The sequence below is a fragment of the Haematobia irritans genome, chromosome 3 (genome assembly GCF_050003625.1).
Source record: "Haematobia irritans isolate KBUSLIRL chromosome 3, ASM5000362v1, whole genome shotgun sequence".
In the NCBI taxonomy this organism is placed as follows: Eukaryota; Metazoa; Arthropoda; class Insecta; order Diptera; family Muscidae; genus Haematobia; species Haematobia irritans.
Window position 1 is genome coordinate 131922555 of NC_134399.1, and position 12114 is coordinate 131934668.

At 32.6% G+C, this 12114-nt stretch overlaps 1 protein-coding gene across 2 annotated transcripts in view; it reads right to left on the minus strand.

The window, feature by feature from the left end:
- Positions 1-2730: 2730 nt before the first annotated feature.
- The window catches only part of LOC142228753 (putative cytochrome P450 313a4), a 170909-nt gene continuing 161525 nt past the window's right edge, over positions 2731-12114 (minus strand). For both annotated transcript variants that reach the window (XM_075299262.1, XM_075299263.1), the window contains one exon: positions 2731-2957. In XM_075299262.1, the coding sequence (XP_075155377.1) occupies positions 2782-2957 (176 nt within the window). In that variant the 3' untranslated portion in view covers positions 2731-2781. The remainder of the gene's footprint in view (positions 2958-12114) is intronic.

Here is a 12114-nt window from a genome sequence, read left to right on the forward strand (position 1 = left end):
GATTTTAGTAGAAACTAGGAAGAATGCATTCCATATATTGGTTAACATTTTCCTATATTTATGTACCACTATACTACAGAATGAAAAAATTTAACTGAATTGAATTCATATATGGAATGATTTTATTGAATGTAGCTTTATGTAGCTTTATACCCTCCACCATAGGATGGGGGTATATTTCGTCATTCCGTTTGTAACACATCGAAATATATATACGGCCGTAAGTTCGGCCAGTCCGAATCTTATGTAAAGGGTGATACGGTCAAAATTTGGCCAATATAAACTTGACGTATTTCTTTCAATTTTGCATTTAAAAAACCTGAACACCCCTCATTTTGAAGGTGTGTGTGTGTGTAGAATGTTGCTCCTATTTTGATTTTGGAATTCACTCTTCAGTTGTCAAAATGCCGTCCAAGCAAGAAGAGCAGCGTATCAAAATTTTGCTCGCGCATCGCGAAAATCCGAGCTACTCGCATGCAAAGCTGGCAAAATCGCTAAAAGTTGCCAAATCAACCGTTACAAATGTAATTAAAGTGTTTGGGGAACGTTTGTCGACAGCCAGGAAGTCTGGATCGGGGGGAAATCGAAAACTGGAAGCCGCTGAGACGTCAAAGAGAGTTGCCGGTAGTTTCAAGCGAAACCCTAACCTCTCTCTCCGAGATGCCGCAAATAAGCTGGGTGTATCGTCTACAACCGTGCATCGAGCCGGACTATCGACTTACAAGAAGGTAGTGACTCCAAATCGCGATGATAAACAAAATACGACGGCCAAAGCGCGATACCGGAGGCTGTACACGACGATGCTGACGAAGTTTGACTGCGTGGTAATGGACGACGAAACCTACGTTAAAGCCGACTACAAGCAGCTTCCGGGACAGGAGTTTTATACGGTAAAAGGAAGGGGAAAGGTAGAAGATATTTTCAAGCACATAAAACTGTCAAAGTTCGCAAAGAAATATTTGGTTTGACAAGCCATCTATACCTGTGGCTTGAAAAGCAGCATTTTCATAGCTTCCGGGACTGTCAACCAAGAAATTTACGTGAAAGAGTGTTTGATAAACGTCTGGTGCCTTTCCTGAAGAAACACGGTTGTTCCGTACTGTTTTGGCCGGATTTGGCATCTTGCCATTACGGTAAAAAGGCCATGGAGTGGTACGCCGCCAACAACGTGCAGGTGATTCCCAAGGACAAGAACCCTCCCAACACGCCAGAGCTCCGCCCAATTGAGAAATACTGGGCTATTGTCAAGCGGAACCTAAAGAAGACGAAAAAAACTGCTAAGGACGAGCAGCAGTTCAAGGCAAACTGGCTTTCTGCGGCGAAGAAGGTGGACAAGGTGGCTGTACAAAATCTGATGGCAGGTGTAGAGCGTGAGGCCCGGCAATTCGGATTTGGAAAAGCGAAAGCCTAACTGAATATTTTTCCTGAATTTTATACTAATTGAACTTGAAAAAGAAATTTAATTTGATTTTTTAAATAAACGATTTCACCGATTTACACGCGTTTTCCCTTGACCAAATTTTGACCGTATCACCCTTTACCCTCCACCATGGATTGCGTAGAAACTTCTACGAAAGACTGTCTTAAAACTTCTCAATATCGTTTTCTAAATTGTGACTTAGTCCATGCGTATGTATAGGTAAGTCTACAAATAAATACGAATCGACATGGACTTTTGCACGGTACGTAGAGAGCCAGAATCGAAATTTTGGGGTGGCTTATATGGGGGCTATATAGAATTATGAACTTGATATGGACCAATTTTTGTGTGATTGGGGATCGATTTATCTTAAGGCTATATATAACTATAGACCGTTATGGACCTAGTTAGGCATGGTTATTAACGGCCATATACTAGCACAATGTACCAAAGTTCAACTGACTCGGATGAAATTTGCTCCTCCAACAGGCTCCAAAACCATATCTCGGGATCGGTTTATATGGGGGCTACACCAAAAGATGGACCGATACGCCCCATTTTCGACACACCCATTCGTGGTCTAAGAATACCTCTAGGTTTACAATTTCAGTCAAATCGTGTATTAAACATAGATTCTAGAAGCCCAAAAAGTAAAATCGGGAGATTGGTCTATGTGGGGGCTATACCAACACATGGACCGATACACCCCATTTTCGACACACCCTTTTGTGGTTCTAAAGTACCTCTAGATTTTCAATTTCAGGCTAATTGGATAGTAAATATAGTTTCTAGAAGCCCAAGAAGTAAAATCGGGAGATCGGTCTATATGGGGGCTATACCAAAATATGGACCAATACACCCCATTTTCGACACATTTTTTTGTGGTTCTAAAATACCTCTAGATTTTCAATTTCAGACAAATTGGATCAAAACTACGGTTTTTATAAGCCCAAGACCCCAAATCGGGAGGTCGGTTTATATGGGGACTATATGAAAACTTAGACCTATATAGCCCATCTTCGAACTCGACCTGCCTGCAAACAAAAAACGAATCTGTGCCAAATTTCAGGATGATAACGCCATTATTGAAGGCTTTAGCGTGATTACAACAGACAGACAGACAGACGGACATGCTAATGTCGTCTTAAAATTTCTCCCTGATCAAGAATATATATACTTTGTATAGTCGGAAATCGATATTTCTATGTGTTACAAATGGATTGACAAACGTATTATACCTCATCACCATTCTATGGTGGAGGGTATACAAATTAATTGGATCAATTTCGTGATTGAATCAGAAAAACAAATTTTTTGTTAGTACTTTGGTTTATTGCATAAAATTTCTTTTTTAGTCCAACTCAAGCGTTCCTCATTGTTTTCCTTCTCACAATTTCCAACTCAGGTTCAACAGGAAAGTATAAAGAAATACGACTTTCGTACTTTAAATCTTCATATTTGAATTGTGTTGAAAATTTATATCTCTTAAGTAGTCTTGCGACGGTCGCTCTCATACTCATGTTCGCAGATTGCATACCTGAAATTGAAAAGAGAAAATATATACAAGAAATATATTAGCATTATTGTCCATATATTCTTAACAAAACAACACTGACCAACCGATTTAAGCGTCTACACTCAAAAAAAAAAAAGTAAACCCTTCTTTCAGTAAAGCCAATTTAACTTTATTTTAGTTCATGGAAATATTATGTTAGGAGAAAGTTTTCTTTACAATCAAAATTTCAAAAATGTCTTTAGTGCCATTCGAAGTTGTAGTTGGACGCATTATTGCATATATTAAGAAATTCTGAACTATTTTGTGCACACAAAAAAAATTTTTTTCTGATTCAATCACGAAATTAATTGATCCAATTAATTTTTTAATTGAAATGTCTTCAATCACGAAAATGATGGTATCAATCACAGTTTTAATTGGGCATAGAAAAAATTCTTGATTAAAAAATTAATTGATTTCATTACCTAATTTTAATTCATTTTTTAATTGATTCAATTAAAAATTTAATTAATGTTGATTGCAAAACTCAATTAATTTAGTAATTAACAAGTACATACGGCCGTAAGTTCGGCCAGGCCGAAGCTTATGTACCCTCCATCATGGATTGCGTAGAAACTTCATCTAAACACTGCAATCCACAATCGAATTACTTAAGTTGCGGTAACGCTTGCCGATGGCGAGGTATCTTAAAACCTCCTAACACCATCTTCTAAATTGTATGTAAGTCCATACGTGGTATATATTAAATCAAACAAGTATAAACGGCCGTAAGTTCGGCCAGGCCGAATCTTATGTACCCTCCACCATGGATTGCGTCAATCGAATTACTTGGGTTGTGGTATCTTAAATCGTTTTCTAAATTGTGTGTTAGTCCATACGTGGTATACATTTGACAAAAAAAGTATGTGTAGGTAAGTCTACAAATAATTACGAATCGATATGGACTTTTGCACTGTACGTTGGGAGCCAGAATTGTAATATGGGGGTCGCTTATATGGGGGCTATATACAATTATTGATATGGACCAATTTTTGTGTGATTGGGGATCGATTTATCTGAGGGCTATATATAACTATAGACCGATATAGACCTAGTTAAGCATGGTTGTTAACGGCCATATACTAGTACAATGTACCAAATTTCAACAAACTCGGATGAAATTTGCTCCTCCAAGAGGCTCCAAAACCAAATATCGGGATCGGTTTCTATGGGACTGATATGGACCACTTTTGGCATGGTTATTAAATATCATATACTACCACCATGTACAAAATTTCAACCAGATCGGATGAATTTTGCTTCTCCAAAAGGCACCGGAGGTCAAATCTGGGGATCGGTTTATATGGGTGCTATATATAATTATGGACTGATATGAACCAATTCCTGCATGGTTGTTGGATACCATATACTAACATCACGTACCAAATTTCAACCGAATCGGATGAAGTTTGCTCTTCCAAGGGGCTCCGGAGGTAAAATCTGGGGATCGGTTTATATGGGGGCTATATATAATTATGGACCGATGTGGACCAATTTTTGCATGGTTGTTCGAGACCATATACTAACACCATGTATCAAATTTCAGCCGGATCGGATGAAATTTGCTTCTCTTAGAGGCCTCGCAAGCTAAATCGGGGGATCGGTTTATATGGGGGCTATATATAATTATGGACCGATGTGGACCAATTTTTGCATGGTTGTTAGAGACCATATACTAATACCATGTACCAAATTTCAGCCGGATCGGATGAAATTTGCTTCTCTTAGAGGCTTCGCAAGCCAAATTTGGGGGTCCGTTTATATGGGGGCTATACGTAAAAGTGAACCGATATGGCCCATTTGCAATACCATCCGACCTACATCAATAACAACTACTTGTGCCAAGTTTCAAGTCGATAGCTTGTTTCGTTCGGAAGTTAGCGTGATTTCAACAGACGGACGGACGGACGGACGGACGGACATGCTCAGATCGACTCAGAATTTCACCACGACCCAGAATATATATACTTTATGGGGTCTTAGAGCAATATTTCGATGTGTTACGGAATGACAAAGTTAATATACCCCCCATCCTATGGTGGAGGGTATAAAAAGATCCAATACGTATATAATTCAGTTTGACAAAGTAGACATAAAATTTTGACAAAATTTTCTACAGAAATAAAATTTTAACAAAATTTTCTATAGAAATAAAATGTTCACCAAATTTTTATAGAAATAAACTTTTGACAAAATTTTCTATAGAAATAAAATCTTGGTAGGTTATTTTTGGCTCGAGTGGCAACCATGATTATGAACCGAATAAAATTTGAACAAAATTTTCTATAGAAATAAAATTTTGATAAAATTTTCTATAGAAATAAAATTTTGACAATGATGAAAATTTTATTATGAACCGAATAAAATTCTAACAAAATTTTCTCTAGAAATAAAATTTTGACAAAATTTTCTATAGAAATAAAATTTTGGTAGATTATTTTTGGCTCTAGTGGCAACACTGATTATGAACCGATATGGACCAATTTTTGTGTGATTGGACCAATTTTGGTATGGTTGTTAGCGACCATATACTAACACCACGTGCCTAATTTGAACCGGATCGGATGAATTTTGCTCCTTCAAGAGGCTCCGGAGGTCAAATCTGGAGAATGTTTTATATGGGGGCTATATATAATTATGGACCGATATGGACCAATTCTGGCACGGTTGTTAAAGATCATATACTAACACCATGTTCCAAATTACAACCGGATTGGATGAAATTTTCTTCTCTTGGAGACTTCGCAAGCCAAATCTGGGGATCGGTTTATATGGGGGCTATATATACTTATGAACGGATGTGAACCAATTTTTGCATGGTTGTTAGAGACCATATACCAATATCATGTACCAAATTTCAGGCGGATCGGATGAAATTTGCTTCTCTTTGAGGCTCCGCAACCCAAATCTGGGGATCGGTTTATATGGGCGCCATATATAATTATAGACCGATGTGGACCAATTTTTGCACGGTTGTTAGAGACCATATACCAACATCATGTACCAAATTTCAGCCGGATCGGATGAAATTTACTTCTCTTTGAGGCTCCGCAAGCCAAATCTGGGGATCGGTTTATATGGGGGCTATATATAATTATGGACCGATGTGGACCAATTTTTGCATGATTGTTAGAGACCATACACCAACACCATGTACCAAATTTCAGCCGGATCGGATGAAATATGCTTCTCTTTGAGGCTCTACAAGCCAAATCTGGGGATCGGTTTATATGGGGGCTATATATAATTAAGGACCGATATGGACCAATTTGTCCATGGTTGTTAGAGACCATATACCAACACCATGTACCAAATTTCAACCGGATCGGATGAAATTTGCTTCTCTTTTAGGCTCCGCAAGCCAAATCTGGGGATCGGTTTATATGGGGGCTATATATAATTATGGACCGATGTGGACCAATTTTTGCATGGTTGTTAGAGACCATATACCAACACCATATACCCAATTTCAGCCGGATCGGATGAAATATGCTTCTGTTAGAGGCTCCACAAGCCAAATCTGAGGGTCCCTTTATATGGGGGCTATACGTAAAAGTGGACCGATATGGCCCATTTTCAATACCATCCGACCTACATCGATAACAACTACTTGTGCCAAGTTTCAAGTCGATAGCTTGTTTCGTTCGGAAGTTAGCGTGATTTCAACAGACGGACGGACGGACGGACATGCTTAGATCGACTCAGAATTTCACCACGACCCAGAATATATATACTTTATGGGGTCTTAGAGCAATATTTCGATGTGTTACAAACGGAATGACAAAGTTAATATACCCCCATCCTTTGATGGAGGGTATAAAAAAAGGTAACTATTTTCCATTACATTCTGAATTGGCTTAGAATTTTTATTTGGATTAACAATTGATTGTTTAAAAAAAAAAATTAATTAAAAATGTAGTCTTTCGAATTTGATTAAAAGTTAATTGTATCAATTAACTTTTTAATTAAAAACTTTCAAATTTTCAATCATTGACTAAATTAACTTAATGTTTCTATCTAATTGTACAAATTAATTTATTAATTGAAAACAATTTCAACGTCAATTAACTTTTTAATTGGAAATATTTTGGTGATATTTTTTTCTGTGTGAAAGACACAAATTTAACTGATCTTTATGCTTCATTTGTTTTAGTTAATTAAACTAACGAATGTAAAAAATTATTAAAGTCTTGGAACCTTCCTTAAAACGTAATAATTCCAAGAACTTAAATAGAACAAGTAAGGAAAGTCTAACATAAAGTCGGGCGGGGCCGACTATATTATACCCTGCACCACTTTGTAGATCTAAATTTTCGATACCATATCACATCCGTCAAATGTGTTGGGGGCTATTTATAAAGGTTTGTCCCAACTACATTTAATTTAAATAACACTCGATCTCGACAGAATTTGATAGACTTCTACAAAATCTATAGACTCAAAATTTACGTCGGCTAATGCACTACGTTGGAACACAATGTTAGTAAAAAACATTTAAATTAGAGTCATTTTTACAACTTTTCGACTGAGCAGTGGCGTTTTTACAAGGGAAATGTTGGTATTTTGACCATTTTTGTCGAAATCAGAAAAACATATATATGGGAGCTATATCTAAATCTTAACCGATTTCAACCAAATTTGGCACGCATAGCAACAATGCTAATTCTACTCCCTGTGCAAAATTTCAACTAAATCGGAGCAAAAATTGGCCTCTGTGGTCATATGAGTGTAAATCGGGCGAAAGCTATATATGGGAGATAAATCTAAATCTGAACCGATTTCAACCAAATTTGGCACGCATAGCTACAATGCTAATTCTACTCCCTGTGCAAAATTTCAACCAAATTGGGGTAAAACTCTGGCTTCTGGGACCGTATTAGTCCATATCGGGCGAAAGATATATATGGGAGCTATATCAAAATCTGAACTGATTTCAATAAAATTTGGCACACTTGACTATAGTACTAATTGTTCTTCTTGTGTTAAATTTTAAGCAAATTAGGGTAAAACTCTGGCTTCTGGGGCCATATAAGTCCATATCGGGCGAATATGGGAGCTATATCTAAATCTGAACCGATTTCTTCCAAAATCAATAGGGATCTATTCTGAGTCAAAACACATACTTGTGCCAAATTTGAAGTCGATTGGACTAAAACTGCGACCTAGACTTTGATTACAAAAATGTGTTCACGGACATCGCTATATCGACTCAAGAGCCCACCCTGAGCATTTTTGCCAAAGACACCATATGTCTATCTTATCTCCTTCTGGGTGTTGCAAACATATGCACTAACTTATAATACCCTGTTCCACAGTGTGGCGCAGGGTATAAATATGGGAAACATTTTAATCTGAACCAATTTGGAGGCAACTTCGCAAAAGTGTATTTATGATTTATCGGTCGATAGATATGTATTAGAAATAAAAGAAAATTTGAGTCACTTTTATAAGTTTTCGACTTAGCCGTGGCGATTTTATAAGGAAAATGTGGGTATTTTGGTCATTTTTGCCCAAATCGGAAAAGCATATATATGGAAGCTATATATAGAAATCTGAACCGATTCCAACCAAATTTGACATGCATACATAGTATTTTAATTCTACTCCCTGTCCACAATTTCTCGTAAATCGGACTACAACTTTGAACTCTGTGGTCATATGACGGAAAATCGTGCGAAAGATATATATGTGAGCTATATCTAAATCTGAATCGATTTCAATAAAATTTGGCACACTTGACTACACTACTAATTGTTCTCCTGGTGCAAAATTTCAAGCAAATTAGGGTAAAACTTTGGCTTCTGGGGCCATATAAGTCCATATCGGGCGAAAGATATATATGGGAGCTATATCTAAATCTCAACCGATTTAAATCAAATTTTGCACACTTGACTATATGTTTGTGCAAAATTTCAAGCAAATCAGGGTAGAACTCTGGCTTCTGGGTCCATATAAGTGCATACCGGGCGAAAGATATATATGGGAGCTATATCTAAATCTGAACCGATTTCAATAAAATTTGGCACACTTGACTATATGACCAAGTGTTATGTTAGTGAAAAATTTCAAGCAAATCAGAGTAAAACTCTGGCTTCTGGGTCCATATAAGTGCATATTGGGCGAAAGATATATATGGGAGCTATATCTAAATCTGAACAGATTTTTTCAAAATCAATAGGGTTCTATTCTGACCCAAGACAGGAACTTGTGCCAAATGTGAAGGCGATTGGACTTAAACTGGACCTAGACTTTGATCACAAAAATGTGTTCACAGACAGACGGACGGACCGACAGACTGACATGGCTAGATCGACTCTGGGACCAGGGCTGCCAATTTTGCCGATTTATCAGCATTTTGACGATTTTTTTTTTCAACAAATAGCAAATGCCAATTTTCCGATTTTTGCCCCAAAAATGACGATATTAGCTCCGTTCAAACATTTTTAATGGAAGCAGTTAGTTTACACGTTTACAGCCAGCAAAAAGAAGTGTTTTTGCTGGAAATTTCATACATGTAGGAGCTATACCTCATTTGTATCACGGTTGCCACTCATACCAAGAATATTCCACCAAAAATTTTAAGAAAAATTTACCAAAAATCTACCTAATTAAAACAATTTATTTTGAAGTTGTTGATCAAATTGTTAGTATATAAAACATTTTGTGTTATTGGAAAGAAAAGTTTTATTCTACAAAAGTTCATTTCTACAAAAAAATTTGTCAAAATTTTATTTCTATAGAAAATTTTGTCAAAATGTTATTTCTATGAAATTTTGTTTCTTGAAAATTTTGTCAAAATTTTATTTCTATAGAAAACTTTTTCAAAATTTTATTTCTATAGAAAACTTTTTCAAAATTTTATTTCTATAGAAAATTTTGTCAAAATTTTATTTCTATAGAAAATTTTGTCAAAATTTTATTTCTATAGAAAATTTTGTCAAAATTTTATTCCTATAGAAAATTTTGTCAAAATTTTATTCCTATAGAAAATGTTGTCAAAATTTTGTTAAAATTTTATTTCTATAGAAAATTTTGTCAATGTTTTATTTCTATAGAAAAGTTTGTCAAAATTTTATTTCTATAGAAAATTTTGTCAAAATTTTATTTCTATAGACAATTTTGTCAAAATTTTATTTCTATAGAAAACTTTTTCAAAACGTTATATATGTGGAAACATTTGGTACATTTTTATTTTTAAGAAAATTTTGGCAAAATTTAATTTTTATAGAAAATCAAAAATTTATTTCTATTAAAAATGTTGTCAAAATTTTATTTTTATAGAAAATCAAAGTTTCATTTCTATAGAAAATTTTGTCAAAATTTTATTTCTATAGAAAAGTTTGTCAAAATTTTATTTCTATAGAAAAGTTTCTCAAAATTTTATTTCTATAGAAAATTTTGTCACAATTTTATTTCTATAGAAAATTTTGTCAAAATTTTATTCCTATAGAAAATTTTGTCAAAATTTTGTTAAAATTTTATTTCCATAGAAAATTTTGGCAAAGTTTTTTTTCTATAGAAAAGTTTGTCAAAATTTTATTTCTATAGAAAATTTTGTCAAAATTTTATTTCTATAGAAAATTTTGTCAAAATTTTATTTCTATAGAAAACTTTTTCAAAACTTTATATATGTGGAAACATATTGTACATTTTTATTTTTAAGAAAATTTTGGCAAAATTTAATTTTTATAGAAAATCAAAATTTTATTTCTATAGAAAATTTTGTCACAATTTTATTTCTATAGACAATTTTGTCAAAATTTTATTTCTATAGACAATTTTGTCAAAATTTTATTTCTATAGAAAACTTTGTCAAAATTTTATTTCTATAGAAAATTTTGTCAACATTTTATTTCTATAGAAAATTTTGTCAAAATTTTATTTCTATAGAAAATTTTGTCAAAATTTTATTTCTATGGAAAATTTTGTCAAAATTTTATTTCTATAGAAAAGTTTGTCAAAATTTTATTTCTATAGAAAATTTTGTTAAAATTTTATTTCTATAGAAAATTTTGTCAAAATTTTGTTTCTATAGAAAATTTTGTCAAAATTTTATTCCTATAGAAAATTTTGTTAAAATTTTATTTCTATAGAAAATTTTGTCAAAATTTTATTTCTATAGAAAACTTTATATATGTGGAAACATTTTGTACATTTTTATTTTTAAGAAAATTTTTGCAAAATTTATTTTTTATAGAAAATCAAAATTTTATTTCTATAAAAAATTTTGTCAAAATTTTATTTTTATAGAAAATCAAAATTTTATTTCTATAGAAAATTTTTTCAAAATTTTATATCTATAGAAAATATTGTCAAAATTTTATTTCTATAGAAAATTTGTCAAAATTTTATTTCTATAGACAATTTTATCAAAATTTTATTTCTATAGACAATTTTATCAAAATTTTATTTCTATAGAAAATTTTGTCAAAATTTTATTCCTATAGAAAATTTTGTCAAAATTTTGTTAAAATTTTATTTCTATAGAAAATTTTGGCAAAGTTTTATTTCTATAGAAAAGTTTGTCAAAATTTTATTTCTATAGAAAATTTTGTCAAAATTTTATTTCTATAGAAAAGTTTGTCAAAATTTATTTCTATAGACAATTTTGTCAAAATTTTATTTCTATAGAAAATTTTGTCAAAATTTTATTCTTATAGAAAATTTTGTCAAAACTTTATTCCTATAGAAAATATTGTCAAAATTTTGTTCAAATTTTATTTCTATAGAAAATTTTGTCAAAGTTTTATTTCTTTAGAAAAGTTTGTCAAAATTTTATTTCTATAGAAAATTTTGTCAAAATTTTATTTCTATAGAAAATTTTGTCAAAATTTTATTTCTATAGAAAATTTTGTCAAAATTTTATTTCTATAGAAAATTTTGTCAAAATTTTATTTCTATAGAAAATTTTGTCAAAATTTTATTTCTATAGAAAACTTTTTCAAAACTTTATATATGTGGAAACATTTTGTACATTTTTATTTTTAAGAAAATTTTGGCAAAATTTAATTTTTTAGAAAATCAAAATTTTATTTCTATAAAAAATTTTGTCAAAATTTTACTTTTATAGAAAATTTTGTCAACATTTTATTTCTATAGCAAATTTTGTCAAAATTTTATTTCTATAGAAAATTTTTTC